Here is a 22,117-nt window from a genome sequence, read left to right on the forward strand (position 1 = left end):
CCTTTGAAACTGAATTTGGTCCTCTATTGCTTTATTTTGCAGCTGCAGAAGTTCTTGTTTTTCCTCCGATAGTACTATTAATTTCTTTCCAGCCAAACTACTGTCCAGTGATGGTTTTTTTTTCTCTTCACTCGGAGTGGGGTAGAAGTAGGTTTTCTTAAATCACTGACACTGAATTGGCTGTTATACGGAACAGCTTCAATTTCTTCTAATTGTCTACTGTCTTGTGTAAGTATGGGGATTTTTTCTATTTCTTCATTGATGGAACAAGGATCATCATTGGTGACAAGTGCTTGGGATTGAGAAAAATTTAGAGATGAAAAGGATGTGTTGTCAATTAGGAGTGGGTGAACTGGTGCATTTGTAATGAGGATAGAAGGATCCTCCGTAGATGAGATCAGTGATGGCTGGACGATTGAATCCGAGTCACATACTGATGGCAACCCGTCGATTGGCACAGTGCCAATAATTCCTTTTATTTTAATATCTGTGGTGGTTATTAAATTAGGCTCATATGGGCCTCCACCTGTACCTAAAGTGTACCTTTTCTCTTCAGCAATTTTTTTTTTTTTTGGCAGGTCTTTTTTAGGTTTTCATATTTTCCCTTTAACACCTTCCAGTCCCTTAATACACTTCCGCTAATTTCGTTGAATGTATCTGCTAACTCCTTCCATGACTTTTCTTTTTCTTTTAAAGAAACAGCATCAGTTTTCTTGCATTCCAACGTATCTTTCTTTGCACTCACTAAAGAAAGCAGTAAGTCGATTTCCGTGCGATTGAAATTCTTACTCCTTTTTACTGAATTCTCCATTATCAGCTGATGACAAAGTGGAATCTGCAATAAATAATGTAATAAAAAAGTAGTCCTATAGAAAATTTCCTTTTCTGAGGAAAGGAATATTACTTATGGTTCCGCGTGTTTCGTAAGATAATACAGACATCACAAAATACGTATTAGGCCATGGTACTTCTTTATATAATTAAATAAAATACTTACCAAGAAATTGTAGAAAACAATGGGTAAAATGATACCGCTCAACACTTCGCACAGATGTAAATTAAACGATTTATTTAAGACAACAGCCAGTATCAACAAGGCCGCCAAAACTGTGAAATGACGTCAGTGATACGAGGCCCCATTTCTCAACTTCATGTGTGGGGTTGCCTTGCCGTTCGAGGGAGTTCGATACCGTATCGCGCCGGCTCGAACCCGTTCGAACTTTGGGATCATTTACCTAGCACTACTTTAATGCCGCATGTCATTTCTTTCTAGTTTGTTACCATGACTTATGCGGTTCGACGGTTCAACAGAAATATAAGACATTGTTTTATTATTTACTCCAATTAATTATAAATAACGTTACTTCGTCGTATTTCAAAGGAAGTAAAATATTTCCTGCCAATCGCAACCCACAGAAAAAATCTATATCAGAATTTTGGAAGACATTTTCAGTATGACTATCTTTCTCTATGGGGTCGGATAATAATAATAATAATAATAATAATAATAATAATAATTCAGTTTACTGACAATACTGCACTTTTCTCCCATAATTTGATAACAGAGGAATGTGAAAAATCAATTGAAATACAAACATCTTGAAATATAATATTTATTAATATAAATTCAAGAAAAATGTATACATTTCGCATGCTTTTAATCCTTTCATAAGTACAGTAGGTACACTCCTTATACTTACATCAATTTCTCCCTTCACATATCAATAATTATTCAACAGAATATGTATACACTGTGGCCAGCTGTGCAATGCAAGTATACACATTTTACATACTTCTGAGCTTTTTATAAGTAGTTACAGCCCTAGTACTTTCAACTTCATTAACTCTCTTCACATCATTATACATGCATCTTCATTACAGACCGTTATGCCTTTCAGCATTCAGTGTGAAAGCCTCTGAATTTACTACCAGCCTCCAAAATCCTCTATTTGTAACTAGTTCTGTGACCTTGTTTACCTCTATAACTCTTCAGAAACTAAGTCAAACCATCATCGTATTGGTTTCCCTCTACTTCTCTTACCCTCCATAACAGAGTCCATTATTCTCCTAGGTAACCTATCCTCGTCCAATTGCCTCACGACCCCACCACCGAAGCTGATTTATGCATACAGCTTCATCTATCGAGTTAATTTCTGACTTATACTTTATCTCCTCATTCTAAGTACCCTCCTGTCATTGTTCACACAGTTTTGTACCAGCAATCATTCTTGCTACTTTCATGTCAGTTACTTCTAACTTATTCATAAGATATCCTGAGTCCACCAAGCTTTCACTCCCATAAAGCTAAGTTGGTTTGAAAACAGACCCGGTGTAAATAAATATAGTTTTGTCCAAGACCTGAGTTCCTTCTTACAGAATATTGTTGATTGCAACTGTGAACTCACTGCATTAGTTTAGTTGCATAGTGGAAGATTAAATAAGTTAATTATACTCTAACAAAACCATACCAAAAGCAGCAAATTTTGTTTTCCATGAAAAAGCTATTTCTGTCAAAAGAAAGTTCCCCACTATGGTGAACATATTCTTCCTCTGTACCTACTCTGTCATACGCTTTCTGTAGATCTACGAAACATAACTGTCTATTCCTCTTGTAGCATTTTTTCAGTTACCTGGTGCATACTGAAAACCTGATTCTGATAGCCTATGTGGTCTGAAACCACACTGATGTTCGTCCAGCTTACACTGATCGCACCCTCCCTTCTAAGATGCCAGTGAACACCTTGCCTGGTATACCGAAGAATGAAATATCTTGATATCTACAGTAATGTAAACAGTACAACTCTGTACAAACTTTACACTGTGGCCAGCAGTGCAGTCCAACCCTAGAAATAAACCACCTACTGTTATACGTCGAATATTACATACTTCTGAGCCTTTTGCCTTCCTGCTCATGAAGTAACATCTGTGCAACAGCACATGTGTAAGCTACACAAGTAATAACATCTTTGAGTGCTATAAAGAAGTAGGCTACTACTGCAAACCTGATGTGCAAGTTTTACATTCTGCCTTTCAATACAAGATGGAGAAAGAGACCTCAATATTAAACTATTGCCATACTTTAATGAATTGTATTTTTCCTTTCCATGAAGTATTTTTAAACTCTGCATGGATGCTATTCATTCTCCTATGTCACTACTGGAAGTTGGAAATTCAGTGACTTGTTTTTTTCTGACTCAACCAATTATGGATGCATTTCAGAATGTGTACACTATCAAACACAAAATACAGTGGCCTGCAGTAGGATGGGGTCATCATACTTGTTTTTAGTTCTGGAGGATTATTAAAATGTGAAAGTGCTTTCTTATACATGACATTGTTATCTGATACAGTGTCAGCAACTTTAAACCCTATTGCTCCCAGTTTCAAAGTTATGTGTTAGAGAATTTCAAATAGAGAAATGCATGGACACTTAAGGCCTACAACTGGCATGATGTGAGCTACATGAATTTGTGTTTCTAGACTCCAAAACCATAAATACAAGTTCACTAGATGCAAACTGAGTACCTTCTTGTGACTCACCTACAATGTTTTCATCCTTAAAATCAAGCTATGGTTTAATGTGAATTTCATCCATTATGACAAAAGCTCTTACCTTGTTTACTAATAAGTAACTGAACTTTTTGAGTTAGGTATCATAGAAAATGAACAGTCCTGTTCTACTACAGGAGTAGTGGAAAGGTTGGTACAGATTATAGATAAAGTAACAGAACAAGTCATCGTCATAACAACACTACTTCTTAAAACCTGTACCACAGTGTGGAGAGATGGAATGAACAAGAGACCAGAAAACAATGTTTTACAAGAATATTGTGCCCCTGTCTTGTTATTACCGTCCAACAGTGGAACCTGTTCTTTTAGGAATGCAATATTGCAATGGTCTCTTTTTTTGCATGGTAAACTGGCAGATAAAACATCTAAAATAACATCAGTAAACCATCGTTCTTCACAGCTGCTAAATTTCAAAAGGATATTACTAAGTATTAAACCTAATTAGTTTTACTTACTGTTACTGGAAATTTAATTTCCCGTACTTTATTCACTTGCAGATAAGTTATATCAACTGATAATCTTAAAATTTCATCAATAATGATAACACTGCACATGACCTTACTATATGGCACTACTTGTACTGAAATGAAGCACACACTTTTGTTTTCATTACAACTCACTCACTATGTACTTCACAATCACAGATTCTTTTATTTAATTCTTCAAGAGAACACAAAGGGATTCTCTTAAGTATGAACTTGCACTTGTAAACTATCCATTATAGCTGCATTAAGATATTCATTCTCCAAACATTGTCTGCTATCTTTAGGATGTTCTCTTGAGGTTGAGGGTGCAGATAAATATGCAGGACAACCAGATAATTTATAAGGTACTGCATCTGAAAAATTAAATAGGCCTAATATTAGACGAAGTTCGATTAGGTAATATTATGCTCAGTTGGCACAAATTACATTAATATAAGATACTACAAGATTTCAATTTGAATTTGGTTAGGTCACATTCTGGTTTGGTTTAACTTTAGGCTCTACATCATATTTGTTTTCCGTTATCCACAATATTCATGTTTTAAAAACAAAACGCATAAAAGTAAAACTAGTGACGAACCTTTCTTCAAACGTGAACGATCCAGAGGTGCAGTAATCAATGTGCCTACATTTTCATCGTACGTTCATGCCATTATTTCAGTATCACCTTGAAAATGTAGCTTGGAAACCTGTAAACAAAATGACAGTCATGTCATAGTAGTTACAAATACTAAATACCATATAAAAGTAAGTCTACTATATTCAACAGTTATTAAGCGTCAGTATAGGTTATGTTCATTGAAAATGTTATTACATGGTTACGAAAGCAACACAATATAATAAAATAAATATACATACTATTTGTAATAGAAACTTACCACTTGAGTGATCAGAAGGTACGAAATTTTCTCAATGAATTGCCCTAATCCATTTCTGTTTCAAGTTTTCATCTGGAGGAAAATGGAAAAAATTGACTTTCGGACCAAGTATTTCCTTTTACAGGCTGGCACACAGCATTTCCGTGGCATATTTTAGTGTCAATATATAAGTACATATGAAGAGAGATATCTCCATTCATATTCATCAAAAGTGAAATAAACTTCCCAGACTAGAATGCGATTGACAGGATACAACCACAATAGTTTTTCGTACTTCACTCGGCCACCAGATTACTCGGACTCCTGTTGATGCCATTATCTATCTAATTCTCAGTGCAAAGGCCTTCTAGTTTCCCCGTTGAATTTCTTTATTCACTACGTACGAACACATTCAATCTCTACAAACAGCTGATATTAAAACAACGATGACAGTCATTGGATTACTTGGCTCTGATTGGCTAATTCCAATCGATCATGCTTTCGAGTATTCTTTCAATGCAGCCAACATTAGCGCAGACTTGAGCTTCGAGAGGTGGCATTCGTTTCAACCGGCGAGCTGTCGTTTAAACTAAACGAGTGTCAGAAATTGATGGAGAAAATGGACGTGGGTTTAAACTAGATACTGAAGTTAAACAGGTTTAATTCGTACCAGGTTTAACTCGATTTGGGGAAAATGGCCCTATATCTCCTTTGAGTGTTCAACCGAATTCGGATAGAAGGTGAGTTTCTGTCTCAGTGGCGAAAGGGCGTAGTTATTCCTGTCCTTAAGCCTGACAAGAATCCTAAGTATGCAGGAAGCTATGGACCTATTTGTCTCACTAACTGTCTGTGTAAGCTATTTGAGAGGATGGTGAATCGCCGAATTGTATGGTGCTTGGAGAAACAAGGACTTTTGTCCGAGTACCATTGTGGTTTTCGAGCCGATCGCTCGACCACTGACCACGTGGTATGCCTGGAAAGCTCTATCCAGCATGCGTTTCTCCACAAATAGCATTTGGTGGCTGTTTTCTTCGACTTAAAAAAGGCCTATGACAATGCATGGCGATATGGTATCCTTTCATTCCTGTATTATTGGAGATTCCAAGGTAACTTCTCGGTATTTATTGCAAATTTTTTGTCCCTCCCTCTATTCCGTGTCCGAGTTGGGAGGGCGTATTCACAATACCACGTTCAAGAAAATGGAGTCCCACAGGGATCGGTTCATAGTGTCATTCTGTTTGCAATTGCCATAAACGGTATTGTCGCTGCTACTTGTTCAGTAGTAATACCGTCGCTATATGTGGACGATTTTGCTCTGCATTATAGCTCACATAATATGGCAGTCGCAGAGTGGTAATTACAGCAAGCTATTAGGAGAGTGGAATGGTGGACGTAAGAACATGGCTTTCGGTTTTCAAGCGAGAAGTCCACTTTTGCCAGAAGCACACTCTTCATGCGGATCCTGAGCTTTTCTTAGGGAATGCTGCTCTTCCTGTAGTTCACATCTACCGATTTCTTGGGCTCCTTTTCAATGGCATATTATCGTTGGGGCCACATGTGCGGCAGTTGAAATTGCAATATACCAAGAAGTTGAATATCTTGAAGTTTCTTAGCAGCACTAATTGGGGTGCGGACCGCACGGTGCTCCTACGATTCTATGGGGCACATATATTATCCAGGTTAGACTTCGGCAGTGCAGCATAACAAGACAAAGCGTCCTTGCGAAACTGAATATCATCCACCACAGCCTGGTTAGGTTGGCAACGGGAGCTTTTCATACAAGCCCCGTTGCTAGGCTGCTCGCTGAATCTGGTGTGCTGCCTTACGTTTGAGGCGCCAGCGAGTGCTTCTGTCTTATGCTGCAAATTTGTGACAGATGCCACTTCACCCAAGCTATCCTTGCGTATTTCACAATGGAAACCGTCCTCTCTACGATGCTCATCCTCGAGCAACACGACCGGTTGGAGTATGCTTGGATAGCAGTTAGAGAATGTTTGATGTACCTTTGGTTCCCTGCCTTGTCAGACAACTAAGTGGGGCGAGCTCGTAGATAATACAATGACCTGAACTAATTCTGGATCTGTACACTGGCCTGAAGAAAAGCACGGACCCTTTGATTTATCGGAGGCTCTTTCTGTCCAATGTTGGCAGGTATCCAGGTTCATTCATTGTTTACACAGATGGTTCAAGGACAGAAATGAAAGTGGGCTTTGCGTTTGTTGTCTACAATGATAGGTTTCTTTTTGCTCTCCCGGAAACCTGTAGTGTGTACACAGCAGAGCTCTATGCTATATGTGAAGCTCTGCGGTACGCACTGTCTGATGAGTGCAGACATTTTCTTCTGTGTACTGACTCCTTGAGCTCGCTACAGTCTATTGATACCTGTTTCCCTCGGCACCCTCGGGTGCAGTGGATCCAGGACCTGCTGGCCGGGTGTTCGGATGCCGGCACCTGAATCACGTTCATGTGGCTCCCAGGCCACATGGGTGTAGAGGGAAACGAGTTAGCAGATAAGTCTACCAAGGAGGCAGTTACACTGCCCCTGTTGCCTTAGAAGGTTCCAGCAAGTGATATTCACATTAAGTTAAGACATCTGGTTATGTTCCATTCGGAGATGGAGTGGCAGGCCATTTCACTTCCATATAAGCTGAGTTCAATAAAAGGAACAGTGAAGATATGGAGGGCTTCTTGGAGGGAAGCAGTGGTATTATGTAATCTTCGGATCGGTCACAGGATACTAATGCACTCCTATTTACTGAAGGGAGAACCCCCTCCGTTGTGTACTTGCGGCGAACATCTTACCGTGGTACACATCCTTACGGAGTGTGTGGACCTGGTTGATTAGCACTGTAGGCTTAACTTCCCGAGTATAATCTCCCTCATCTTGCGAGGTGACGAGCAGTCAGCAGACCTCGTCATCTGTTTCATGAGGGATAGTGGTCTTTTTTATTGTGTGTAATGATGTCTTTTGTCCTAGTGTATTTGAGTTAACTGCACTTTTGTACCATTGACTTTTAGTTCGTGTTTGTGTATTTTATATATCCCTTTCAGACAGAGTACGCACAATTGTGCGGGTTCGTATTTTAGTTATCCCTGACCGTATTTGATGTTTTTTCGGCGCTACACCGGACTGCAGTGATTGTGCAGGACACGTGGCATGTATTTCAATTGATTTTAGTATGCGCTTGACCGCCAGGGCGAAGGAAGAAGAGTTTAAAAAGCACAGTTGATCGGCGAGATGGCAGGAAGCAGTAGTGCCGAAAGTAAGTATTTATTTACTGCGTTTATATTAATCTAGAAGCTTTACTGAATACCGGAATATATTCAATGAAGTGTGTACATTGGTTAGTGAACGTAAATTTTGAAGCTACACCATCGTACGTGATAAGAGGTTTTGAATTTTGATACGCACAATTGTGTGGGTCCTGTTTTTAGGATATTAGTTTTTATTTTGTAAAATAAACTATTAATATGTGTATTGAGCAGCATTTTAGTCAGTCCTTGACGTACAAACAATAATTCACACCTTCAGTTTTCTTTCAAGTCTGAAAGGGATATATCTGTAGTTCCAGGCAATGTCTTATTCCTTTGTCCCCTGTATTTTCTCTTATTTTATTAGAAAATTAGGCATTGCGAATTAGATCCAATGATTTCTGTCAAGCAATCTCTGTATTGAAATCAGCCGAATTGTGCTTGTTTTGGGGTTCACTGACTGATTGCAAAGTTTGTTAGTATGTTTTACATAGGTGATTCTGTTGTCTTCCGTGGCTGAGTTTTTTAAAATGACAATGTTTCCACTAAATTCTTAAGTTCATCTGTGAATAAGACAACAGCCATCTTGTTATTGTTTCTTGTTTGTCGTTGATTGTAAAATTTCTCCTTGACCTTTTTGAAAGGTATATTATGTTAGTGAACACCACCTAGGTGTCCTTTACACTAACTAAGGAACGGTAGCCATATCTTGTTAGTATTCAAGCGTTGTGTGTTTTCAGTATGATATACAAAGTTATTCTCTGTTATTGTGATTGTAGACAGAAGATAACGAACAGTTGCCTGTCGTCTATGTAGAAAATCAGGTGATGCAAGAGCCAGTATATTACTTCTCTGTGAGGTACATCGTTAGAGGATTTACGGAATTGTGCTGGCATCTCCGATGTGGAAGTTCAGGTTATTACTAGCACTGCTGACTCGTGGATGTGTCCATCATACAAATCGCTAATAATTACACAAACTTCTTCCGAAGTTGGCGCTGAGTTAATAAAACTGACCTCTCTGCAATAAATTTATTAAAGGTATGAGAGGTCTTCGTATTCATTGGTCCCAAAATCATCCCGATAAGCCTATTAAAAGGAGATGGTATGACATCACGGAATTCTTTTTATGAGGAACTGGCTTTGTGTAACATCTTATTCCCAGATGTGCTAGGTATTTCGTCGCCGAAAATTTGTCACCTAATAGAGGGTTGCATTTAAGATAATACTGAGGACTGCTGGAGAGGTCTAATGCTTTTCACTTATATTACTCTTCGGGTCCCTGATAAATCCCTAAATTATAAAGCTCCATCTCTTGTAATCAGTATTAAACGTAACTTCCAGGAATTTTAATTGTCATCTCACGTAAAGTGATACTTATAATCAAAAATACATATTGTAGAAATAACCAAAGTTGCGTCCTCAATACTTAGGTTTAAAAAAATATTCTTTGTGTACCATAACAGATCCAGATGGGTGAATTGAGTTCCAGAATATAATGTAAACGGAATTATTGTTAGTCGGCTAGCTAAGCATAAGATTGACACAGGGTGTGTCCGGTTCTTATCTGAAGTGTTACAGAGAGGAGAGGTTTGCATGAAATAGGTATAATGGAATCCCTTTTTAAATTGTTGAAGAATTTATTCACAAAATAAATGTTGAATTCCACATCACTTCGGTATAGAAGATTTTATGAGTGCCCTCCTCGGTATGGGCTGGTATTGTACACTGCAGTCCTGCTATTACTCGTTCACCCCTGCATCGTTTTCTGATGGAGGTCTGGAAGTTCTCGAAATTCTAGAAGGTCTAGAAGCTCTTGTAGACTTGGAAATAGAACACGGCAATGCACTTGTGCCCGAAATGTACTCGTTAGCCAAATGACTTCTGCACAGACAAATTATTAGTAGTAATGGTTTCAAAATAAACACTAGTTATGACAGAATGTCACTGAAATTTGATCGCACTTGAAAAATTTAAGATTGAATGTTACTGAGGCTGTGAAGTTACACAGCCAAAAATATTAGACCCAGTTGAATGTGAAATGGAATTGAACTCGTAATGCAAACAGCCACTTAGGAAGGAACAAACAGTTTGTCACTTTATCACTGTCAAATATTAATAACATCGGCTGAAGAATAATGTGAAAAATAAAGTACTCCACTCGTGATTTGCTTATAAGTTCACACAACTTTCAATTGGAATTAATCACCGTAATAAATAAAGATTTCTATCTTGTGAATTTAGTTCCCTTCACTTCACTTAATTATAAACAATAACGTAATGAAAACAGTCTGTTCGAGAACGGTCCTTGGTTTGAGCTATTTACAGATACAAGTTCTTACAAGTGCAAGAAAAAAACACAAGTTAAGGAATCACAAAGTCGTGACAAAGTTCTACTTAACATGCTATTCTCTTGAAAAAATTCCAAGTTTGATTGTAATGTTTTACTCGGTTAGATAGGTCACTCACTTGGTGAAACAAGATGTACAGTTTGAAGTTTACTGTCTGAAAGAATTTCTATCACCTTTAGATTTGAACATTGCGTTATATTTAATCACTTGGTAAAACGTTGCATTTGTGGGAGAAAAAAATAAAAAGTTCTCATTACACTTCAGCTGGTCACATAAATAATTAATCACTTGAAATGCACGTAAATTTACATGTCTTAATTCACAGTGGAACTTCTCTATCACTTGCGGATGGTGTTAACATTTCTAAGTCCGACACGAAGCACCGTAGAGTTAACGTTTCTATCACACAGACTTTCAAACACTTACCGAGAACCAAACTCGTAACATCACGACGGTGTATAACCATCAGCCGACTGTCCAGCGTCGACTGTGGCACATAGTTGCCTGACTTGACATGCAAATATGCATCTCCCTTAATCTGTGTTAATTTCCTTCAAACTTGGGGAGTATGATGGGAAAAATTTGGTTAACACGATTACGTTGTTCATTTAATCATACTTTGATCCAAACAAAACTTATTGATAGAACATTTAGAATGTTCTCTCTTCTGACGTAATTTAGCCTTGACCGAGATATGCAGGACATGATGTCAAATGCTTCACGTTGCTCGCAGCTGACGTGCTTGTAGCCGGCTGGGTGTTAGCACACGGCGCGGAGGTCGACTTTAAACATCGGGAACTCTATCTTGGACCAGCCTTCCTGGTACAATAATAAAATTATGAAAATATATAAATATGATTGCTGAAGTTACGACCTCGTAATGTGTATTAGTTCAATCAATCAACAGTGAACTGCATTTAGGGCATTCGGCCAAGTGGTAGATTCCCTATCTGTTTTACTTCTTGCTCCAAGATGTATCTGAAATGATTGCAAAGAATTTGGAAATTTATTGGTAAATTATTCCAATCCTTAACTCCACTACAAATAAACAAATATTTGCCCTAATTTGTTCTCTTGTTTTCCAACTTAATCTTAATATTGTGATCTTTCCTACTTTTAAAAACACCACTTAGACACATTCATCTACTAATGTCATTCCACGGAATAATATCTGCAAAAAGTCTTATTTTTGATTCCACTTCTTTACTAGTCTATATATATATATATATATATAAAATAAGAGTTTTGCCTGTACATTGCTCAGAATTTGAAAAAAAAAAAAAAAAAAAAAAAAAAAAAAAGGTATTTCTGTATCGGTATGTCCACAGTAACAAGGAAATGCACTTTTTACTTCTACATAATTTCTGTTTGTTTGTATGTATGTATGTATACGCATCACGAGAAAACGGCTGAAGAGTATTTCATGAAAATCGGTATGTAAAGTCGGGGGATGAGCCACTACACTCTAGGCTATAAATAATTTTATTCACAAGTCATTTTATTCACGCTGAGTGAGTTTGGGGGGAGGCCTAAAATTCAATTCTCAAATATTTACGTAGTGTATTATTAGTGGTCCTATCGATAAATACTACATAACTTAAGTTACATAGAATTACATTTCCGATCATTTGTCTTACACATTATTACCGTACCGGCTATGATAACAGATATTCATGAATTTCGATTTTTGTGGCTAAGTCCACATCAACGCCAAGCCACGAGAAAATGTATGATCAGAATTTAATAAAAATCGGTATATAGAGTCGGGGAAGAAGAAACTATAGTCTAAACTATAAACAATTTTACTGACCCTGGATGAAATGGTAGTTTAGTGGTAGGCACCTAAAAGTTAATTTTTAAATACTTAATGTTATTGAAAAGTACTACATAACAAAAGTTATAGAGAATACCATTTACAATCATTTATGTTTTATTCAGCTCTGTACTGACTATGATAAGAGTAGTATTTCACAGTCGGAAGAAAACTTAATGGGAAGGCATACAATATCGAAAGCGCATAACATTGATCAACAATATCATTACATTCACCATTGTTTGTTGTGATGTTCTTTGCCTCTTATGGTGCCTTCAACTCCTACAGATAGGATTACTGTTGCATACCAAGTATAACAGCCTGACTGAATATTGGCAGGAAATAAATGACAGAGATGATCCTCCACCACCTGACGAAAGAATCAATGAAGCCAGTCCTGAAATAACAAAGAGTGAAGTATTGAATGCCATTAAACTTCAGAAGAATGGTAAAGCCACTGGTTCAGACAGAATTTACGCCGAAGTTGTTAAAGTTATAGCTGAACAGGACTCAACCAGCCTCAGTCTACTAACATCGTTGTTCAACATCATCTATACATCAAGAAAGATACCTTCTGACTGGCTGAGATCAACTTTCATACCAATACCGAAGAAGCAGAACTCCTCCCAGTGTGATGATTACCGTATGATTAGTTTGATGTCCCATGTCCTCAAAATATTTCTGCGAATCATACACACCCGGATTTACAAGAAATGTGAATCTTATATGGATCAGACCCAGTTTGGCTTCCGAAATGGGGTCGGCACACGTGAAGCACTCTTCTCCTTAAATGTACTAGTACAGAGGTGCAGGGACATGAATGTCGGATGTATATACTTGTTTTATTGACTACAAAAAAAGCCTTCGACTCTGTGAAACATGAAAAGATGATAGAGATATTAAGATCGACTGGTATTGACCAATGCGATTTACGCATTATCAGCGCACTATACTGGAATCAAACCGCAGATGTCAAAATCGACCAAAGAACATCAGAAGCGTCTACAATCAGAAAAGGTGTTCGTCAGGGTTGTGTGCTGTCACCTCTCTTATTCAACATTTATTCTGAGGCAATATTTAGTTTAGTTTAGTTTAGTTTAGTTTATTGCCTTTCTTATATGGCGGGGCTCAGGCTATGAAGCCTGCTATTATGCCAAACCATATTATACAACAGCTTTATACAATTTACAGAATAATGTACATAAAATCATTTTTACATATATTTCTAAAAATCACTAAAATTAATTTACTTAACCTCTATAATTTTGTATCCTTATTGATAGTTAAGAGCTAATTATTAAATTCTTACGTTAGTAAAATCTACTTTTTAGATATTTGTGTACCACATTAAACATTTCCTTTTAAATAACTTTGGATTGCCTATGCCTCTAATTTCAGCTGGGATTGAGTTCCAGGAACGTATGGTAGCAGGTATGAATGAGTTGTTGTACGAGTTACTGTGTAGACTATCTTAGAACAGACTTTAAATACCTCTCCCCTTCCGATAGAGCTCCCTCAAGGTCATCCACACGTTCCCTCTTGTCCATTCCCATTCACCACAGTCGAAGGCTTTGCTTAAGTCCAAGAGAACAAGTATAGTCATTTGTCCTTTATCTATCGCTAGTTGCATGTCATTGGTCACTTTAACTAATGCAGTGGCAGTACTGTGGTTTTGTCTGAATCCCGATTGATATTTGTCAAGTAAGTTGTACTGGACAAGATATTCAGTCATTTGTTTATGTACAATTTTCTCCAACAATTTTCCTAATATAGGAAGGATACTTACAGGACGATAATCTTCGGGACTGTTGGGGTTGTTGTTTTTAAGAAAAGGCCGGATGATTGCATGTTTCCAATTCGAAGGAAATACTCCAGTCATGAGTGAGTTATTAATGATATGTGTGACCGTTGGAAGTATGATGTCAATGATTCTTTTTAAAAGAGACAGGTTGATTCCATCATGGCCAGTGGACCCTGACTTTATTTCACTGAAGACTTCCCTAACGTCACTGGGAGTCACATGAGAAAAGTAGAACTGCTCACCATTATGTCTTGTTTTTGAGGATATTCTGTTAATTACTGCTGCTTTGGTCTGATCGTCAATATGAGAGGATCGTGAGCTAAAGTATGAGTTTAGGTCGGTTAGTGGTACATTACAATTGTTGTCATTTGTCTTGTTTTTGCATAATCCCATTTCGCGAAGAGATTTCCAAATCTGACTAGAATTTTGAGTGTTCAAAATATCATAAGAGTGTCGTATTTTAGCATTTCTAATTAACTGTGTTGTTCTGTTTCAGAGTTTTTTATACTTTCCGAAATTGTCAGATGTAGGATATTTCACGTAATAATTATAGGCTGCGTCTCTTATTTTCATCTGGTCGCGTATTTCTTGGGACAGCCATGGGTTTGAAGGTCTCTTTACCCTAACAGTGCGTAGTGGTGCATGTCTGTCATACAGAGTCAGAAGTAGTTCGTTAAAATGATTTACTTTTCCGTCAATGTCATTTATGAACTGAATATTGTGCCATGATGTGTTAAGAGCATCGTCAAAAAATGCTTCTTCATTAAAGTGTTTAAAATCTCTATATGTAATTCATTTCGGCTTGAATTTAGGGCACTTCAAGGAATATGCAGCGTAAACCATGTCATGTCGGGAAAGACCGGGAACAGGCATTTGTCCACGAGTTAGGATTCGGTTGATATTATTAGTAATTATTAGATCGAGGAGCGTACGTGAGTTGGCAACATGGTGTGTAGGGTTAAGGGGTAGTATTGTCAAATTAATGGATGAAAACATCTCAGTCAATCGTTTTGTTTCGGTAGATTTGTTTGTCAAGTCTGTATTATAGTCTCCCATTAGAATCAAATGCTCATACCTGGGTGTTAGATCATGTAGGGCTTCCTCTAGATTTGTGATGTTACCAGTCTTCGGTGGACGGTACACCACACCAAGCAAGCACTTCGTCCCGCGAACTATGAGCTCAACGAACAAGAATTCAGGGCTATTGGAGAACTCACTGGGGGATTTTAATATCACCTTATATTTCACATCATCCCGTATATACATACCGACTCCTCCACCGAGCTTACCGCTCCTGTCATTCCTAACTAATGAATAACCATTCATACTAACAAGAGATGAAGGGATAGACTGACGCAACCACGACTCGGAGAATAGTATGGCATGTAGGTTGCAGGTTGAGAATATTTCAGAGAATTCCGGGAAATGTGGGAGAATGCTCTGAGTGTTTACATGAGCTATTTGTAAGGAGGTAGGGTAAGGCGAAAGAATGTCTTGAAGGTGATTAGCGGTACTTAGGGTGGGGGCCGAGAGATCCAGGTAGTGACCTGCTTGGGACTGTGGGTTGGAGAGGCTGAAACTAGAGGCATTTGTTTCCTGGTTACTTGTTGCTGCCAACTTAAAATTTAACTGTAGATATAAAAGGAAAAACTACACTAGATAAAATTAAGAAACTAAAAATTGAAATTAATGATAAAAATGTAGGCTATAGCTACAGTTGAAATTCTGATTAAAGTTCTATACAGCGGTATTTAGTTTACAGAATGTCGGCTCATGGTTAGCGAATACGATCGAGATCTTCGCGGTTTGACACAGGTATTTTACGAGTTCCCTGCTTAACATAAATTATGCCATCCTTCGACCATAGATTCACAATTAAGTATTTATTTTCCACCTAGTCGATACAAAAAAAAAAAAAAAAAAAAAAAATACTTAATTGTGAATCTATTGAAGTGCGATACGGACCATGAAGCTGATTTTATGTAATCCTTCGACCACACGTTCTGCACACTGAACTTGCTTATAGCGTCCTGTAGAAGCCGCAGTCTCTCTGGGGTTAGGTCCTCTCTAATTGTTTTATTTGTGCCCTTGAGTTTCTTTATGTTTATAAACATCGCATTTCTTTTCCGGTACGAAACAAACTTCACAATTATGGGTCTTGGACGGCCAGTTTGATTTTTCCCAACCCTATGCGATCTATTTCGTCCACTGAGAGTTCCACCCCAATTTCACGAGCAATATCAATGACAATAGTGTCCGTGTTTTCTCCTGCAGTTTCTTCCACACCAAACACATGCAAGCACTGTCTTCTTTGGTACTGCTCTAAACTGTCTGTTTTAATTTGCAGCTCTCTTTTTAATTCCCTTATGGTCGTGTCCCTTTCTTCCAGCGTACACTTTAGTTCCTCGATCACACTCGTATTGAAATTTATGGTTTCTTTCAGTTGCTCTACAACTGTCTTCGTCACCTGATCTTGGATGAGGTTGGCAAGCGTGTTGAGTCTCCTTACTGCTCAGCGCTTCCTGCACTGCTTGCTTCACAATGGCTTCCATTGGCACCTCTTTAACTTTGGGAGGCATGGTTGTTTTTGTAGATATTTCGCTTCAGGTTTCACTGAACACTTCACGAACACACTGACGTGAATAACTGTACTAGTTCGAGTAATGTATCACACTTGCGACTGTCAAACTGCTAAAATTCACCTCCTAATGCCGCACAAACTAAGAGCCTTGTATTTCGTGACTATACACTATCCGTTGGATAGTTATAAATGGACAGGCAATTAACAATATCAGGTATGCAGATGATACTGTTGTCATAGCAAATGAATTACCTGTGCTCCAACGCATGATAGACAAATTAGTCCAGCGCAGTGAAGAGTTTGGCCTGTTTGTCAACGCTTCCAAGACCAAAGTTGTAGTCTTCTCTAAAAGAAAAATTCCAGCAACCCTGTCAATAAACGGCAGTAAGATTGAACAAGTATCCTCCTTCAAATACTTGGGTACTGTGCTAGATGACGAATGTGATTCCAAGATGGAGATAAAATCTAGAATAGAACAGGCCAGAAGGCAATTTTTTAGCATGAAACAGCTATTTACAAAATCGGACCTAAGTGTGCAATTAAGAATGCGAATGATTCGGTGCTATGTATTCTCCATTTTTCTCTTTGGATGTGAAAGCTGGACCCTTGACTAAAATCTAGGAAAAAGAATTGATGCTTTTGAAATGTATCTATATCGCCGCCTACTCCGAATACCGTGGGTGCTGAAAATTTCAAATGACGAAGTCCTTCATCACATGAAGAAACAAGAAGAACTATTACTTACTGTTAAAAAAAGAAAAACCCAATATCTAGGTCACATTATGAGAGGCGAGAAGTACCAGCTATTACAACTCATCATTGAAGGTAAAATACAGGGGAAAAGGTCTGTTGGCAGGAGGAAGAATTCATGGCTGAAGGACATCCGAAGATGGCACAACTGCACTTCAGAAGATGCTTTCCATGCTGCAACATCACGTCCAGAGCTGGCTATGTGGACCGCCAACCTCCGCTAGGTGAAGGCGCCTCAAGAAGAAGAAAAAGAAGAAGTTAGAAAACTTCTTTTTTTAGCATGCCATTCCTCTGGTTCATACATTGTCCGATACTGCTGGTATGTAACACACGGGTTTATCCTAGTATTCCAGCTATTCGATCCCTACTCTGACGGGCTGTTCTGAATGAACACTTCAAGGCAGATGCTCACTTAGTGGTGGTAGTAGTATGACCTGGTCTAGAGTTTCAATTTAGGCCTATTCCAAATTACAGCACTACAATTCACTAAATAATTCAAAATTCAACCCTGGAAAGAGCCGTTTCTTAAGAAAAGCGTCTTCCTCTTCACTTTTATTAAATTCTACATTCATTTTATTCCAAATTAGCAGTGAAGAGGGGTTTTCTCCTCTGGCTTGGAGAAAAAATTTGCCTCCAAGTCAGATTTTTTCGCTGCCAGTGTAGTGAAATGAGATTTTCCGACTCATCTGGTAGTCCTATGAAACAGATTAGTAAAAGGGCATAGATTTGCCCTGGGACTCTCCACTATTTGACCCCCCCCTCTCCTCCCCGCCAATAAAAGACGATGAGTGTTCACAGATCACGTCTGTCTGCGGCTTGGTCATTCCAGCTCTGGAACTTTGGACTGTTAGATCGGCAGCGTAGTACTGTTCATTAAAAGTGAGAAAATACATTGTTTTTCGTGCAATCGAGTATTTCATACAGAAGCATTGCTTTTAATCGCGCCATTCCTACTGACGTCGTTGTAATGGCCTGTGTTAATTTCACTTGGGAAAACTACTAAGACAGTCTTTCTGAGGATGTAAAAAGGAGGTGGAGAGTGAGTGTCTGCCATTATAATGAAAACTCCCCAACCTGATTGTGACTGATGGTAGGCAAGCAGGCCTACCATTACAATGCAAATTCCCTAACCCAGTCTTAATATGAGAAAATATGTTTGGTGACTTCCCCGTCGCGTTTCTAGGGTAATGTTAAGAGCTATGCAATATAATATAATCTTGCTCACAAGGTATACACTACCTAACCTTGAATTCTGTATACAATGTAGAATTCCATAGCGAAGCACGGGTACATCAGCTAGTATCATACATATAAGAAAACATAAGTCTGATAATACTGCCTTGAGGAATTCCCCTCTTAATGATTACAGGATCAGATAGGCCTAATGCTTCACCTACTCTAATTCTGAGTTCTGTTTTCTTGTTGCATTTTGTATTGGAACTGTAAAATAATTCATATATAAGGTTACTTGTAACACCCGTAACAAGAGAAAAGTTGAATAAAACATTAATTTTCATGCACTTTTGAGAATAGTTTGTTTTTAGCAACTTTCTAAATCCTCTATAAAGCCTCAAGAACATCTCGAACGTAACCTGAATTATTATCCTAAACTCAACCCTTCCAGTGACAGTTCCCAAATTTTCTAACACCTGTAACAGTTTTTCTTAAACTAGTTACTTATTTAAAAGTAGTGCAAATTTGGTCCATAATAGTAAATGGTTTATTCCTGTAGTATTTTGTATCTAAAGTATGGAAATATGTTACATATATATTTTTAAAGAAATGAAGCTTAAACCAAGTCTAAATATGGAAACTTTGTTAGTTGCTGTATATATGTTATCATTTTGATACCAAACAGCATTATTATAACAATATAATTAATAATTGTTTGCATGTCTGGAGTGTATAATGAGCCACCAACAGGAAGTTGTAATATGGGGTAACCACTCGGCTGGAAAGCTACAGGGACGTTGCACGACCACCATTGTTCCTACTGTATGAGGCCTTTCTACTAAATTGTGCTGGAAATAATGAATATTAATATGTCAAAAAAAAAAAATATATATACATATATATATTCTTCTTATTCATTTATGGTTGTGATGTGTATGATTTTTCTTTGATATTAAATCCGTACATGTTTTAATCTAATGAGACTTTTTAAATAAATTAGCCTGGATTTTTGTTAACTATGTGTGCCCATTCTAAACTCAGAAGTAAATAAGTTACAATCTTGCTCAAAAATACGTTTTACTTGAAAGTTAAATGTTGCAGTAAAAATAAAAGCTTTTTCTATTTCAGTCGAGCAGCATTACACAGGCAATAAGACTCGGAATGCACAGGTGCGGGAAGATTTTCCATGTGCTCTGGATGAGCAGAAGAAGGAAGAAGAAGAGGCGATAGCACTCCAAGCAATGTATCATCGTATGGTGTTGCAACAGTAAGTTAAGTTCTTTATTCAATATTTTCTATATGATACATTGTGTAGAATGGTTGCTTCAGCAATTTCATTGGATCTAAAATAATTTCAAACTCTCCATTTGGTAAAGTGATCAACATTTTTGTGCGTGAACAATCGCTGCGAGAAAATTTGTCAATTTAACTGTTACATCATTACTTCATTTAGGTCTGGAAACTGACTTCTGTGAACAAGTTTAATATTCCAGTTATTTTTTGTGAGCCAAGGGTTGTAGGTCAGCGTTAGTTTTTTTGCTAGGGGCTTTACGTTGCACCGACACAGATAGGTCTTATGGCGACAATGGGATAGGAAAGGCCTAGGAGTTGGAAGGAAGCTGCCATGGCTTTAATTAAGGTACAGCCCCAGCATTTGCCTGGTGTGGAAATGGGTAACCACGGAAAACCATCTTCAGGTCTGCCGACAGTGGGATTTGAACCCACTATCTCCCGGATGCAAGATCACAGCCGTGGGCTTCTACTCGCACGGCCAACTCGCCCGGTAGCTTCAGTTTAATTGTTACACTGAGTAAAGAAAGGTGTGGGTAGAGGGACTTCGAATGCAAAGTATTTACGCAACATCCATACATTAAAAATGTATGGTCCTGAAGATCATTGTACTTACGGAGTGCTTCTAAGTACTTCTTAGCCAGTTGAGATCTCCAATTGGACTAGAAAAAATAGTGAATGAATGGGTGGCTATATTTCTAGAAAATAGGACTCAGAGAATTAGAGTAGGCGAAGCTTTATCTGACCCAGTAATAATTAAGAGGGGAATTCCTCAAGGCAGTATTATTGGACCTTTATGTTTTCTTATATATATCGATGATATGTGTGAAGAAGTGGAATCAGAGATAAGGCTGTTTGCAGATGTTATTCTGTACAGAGTAATAAATAAGTTACAAGATTGTGAGCGGCTGCAGGGTGACCTCGATAGTGTTGTGAGATGGACGGTGGACAGTGGTATGATAATAAACGGGGTTAAGTCACCAAGGCATGATCAGCTTTTTGCTAGTTGCTTTACATTGCACGAACACAGATAGGTCTTATGGCGATGATGGGACAGGAAAGGCCTAGGAATGGGAAGGAAGCGGCCGTGGTCTTAATTAAGGTACACCCCCAGCATTTGCCTGCTGTGAACATGGGAAACCACGGAGAACCATCTTCAGGGCTGCCGATAATGGGGTTCGAACCCACTATCTCGCGGATGCGAGCTCATAGCTGCGCGCTCCTAACCGCACGACCAACTCGCCTGGTGGCATGACAGCAAATCTGTTGGTACATCCTAGGTGTCCATAGTCTTTTGTACCCGCCAATTTAAACCAAACTCACATTGTAATGAAGTCTAGCAAAGAAACTTCATTAAAAATGAGAGACCAAACTATTTGATCGCTAGCCTACACACAGTTCTGACTCGAGATTTTAACACTTTGAAGAAAGGCGTGCCAATGCCTGTAGGAAATGAAAAGGAATTAAGCATTTTGGTAAGGGTTCAACAGTATCACTATTGGCTGTAGTAGTAGAAACAGCAATACTACAAGTGATAGTAACTGTGGTTGAAGTAGCAGCAGTACCGGTAACAGGAGTGGAGGCAGTGGGAGCAGCAGCAAAACTCGTAGCAGCTAAAGGACCTGACCGACGTCCAGACTAAATACTCGACTTATGTCGAGGCACATCTATTTGGAAAAAAAAAAAAAATAAATAAATAAATAAAAATTTGCTAAGATATGAATTTTTTTCTCCCCTATTACAGTGAATGCAATCATCATTCATTTATAAATATCTATAGTTATTATGGTCCTCCTACAGTTTTTAAGGTAAGAATAACAGGATAAAATTACATTGAGCACGTTGTCCACCTAAATTCGTTAAGCACTTGACTGTATTGAGGGATATTAAAGGACTGATTTTGCTCTGTTAATGTTCAGTTGAAATTAATGAAGAAAATCTTACTATTATTGCAAATTTGACATTCACTGACTCCAAATGTAGAACCCTACACGCTGAAAGGAACGTGGACAAAAATTTAAAAAGGTACCATCAAGTGTTCAGAATTTCAGCTACACTCTGCCTCTAAGAGATGAACAAATTTCAACTTACTAGATAAGGCAAGATGGGCATTAGTGACTTTCATTATGAGAAGCGAGGTTCAACCTCGTCTGCCATTATTGAATTTACCATAATTACCTCCAGAGAGCAATTTG

The 22,117-nt window shown here is 38.1% G+C and overlaps 1 protein-coding gene across 2 annotated transcripts in view; it reads left to right on the forward strand.

Annotated features, from left to right (window-relative positions):
* The window catches only part of LOC136875595 (GRB10-interacting GYF protein 2), a 171,146-nt gene that overhangs the window by 50,779 nt on the left and 98,250 nt on the right, over nucleotides 1-22,117 (forward strand). For both annotated transcript variants that reach the window (XM_067149137.2, XM_067149138.2), the window contains exon 3: nucleotides 19,761-19,899. In XM_067149137.2, coding sequence (XP_067005238.2) covers nucleotides 19,761-19,899 — 139 coding nt within the window. The remainder of the gene's footprint in view (nucleotides 1-19,760; nucleotides 19,900-22,117) is intronic.

Source organism: Anabrus simplex, chromosome 6, assembly GCF_040414725.1.
Source record: "Anabrus simplex isolate iqAnaSimp1 chromosome 6, ASM4041472v1, whole genome shotgun sequence".
In the NCBI taxonomy this organism is placed as follows: Eukaryota; Metazoa; Arthropoda; class Insecta; order Orthoptera; family Tettigoniidae; genus Anabrus; species Anabrus simplex.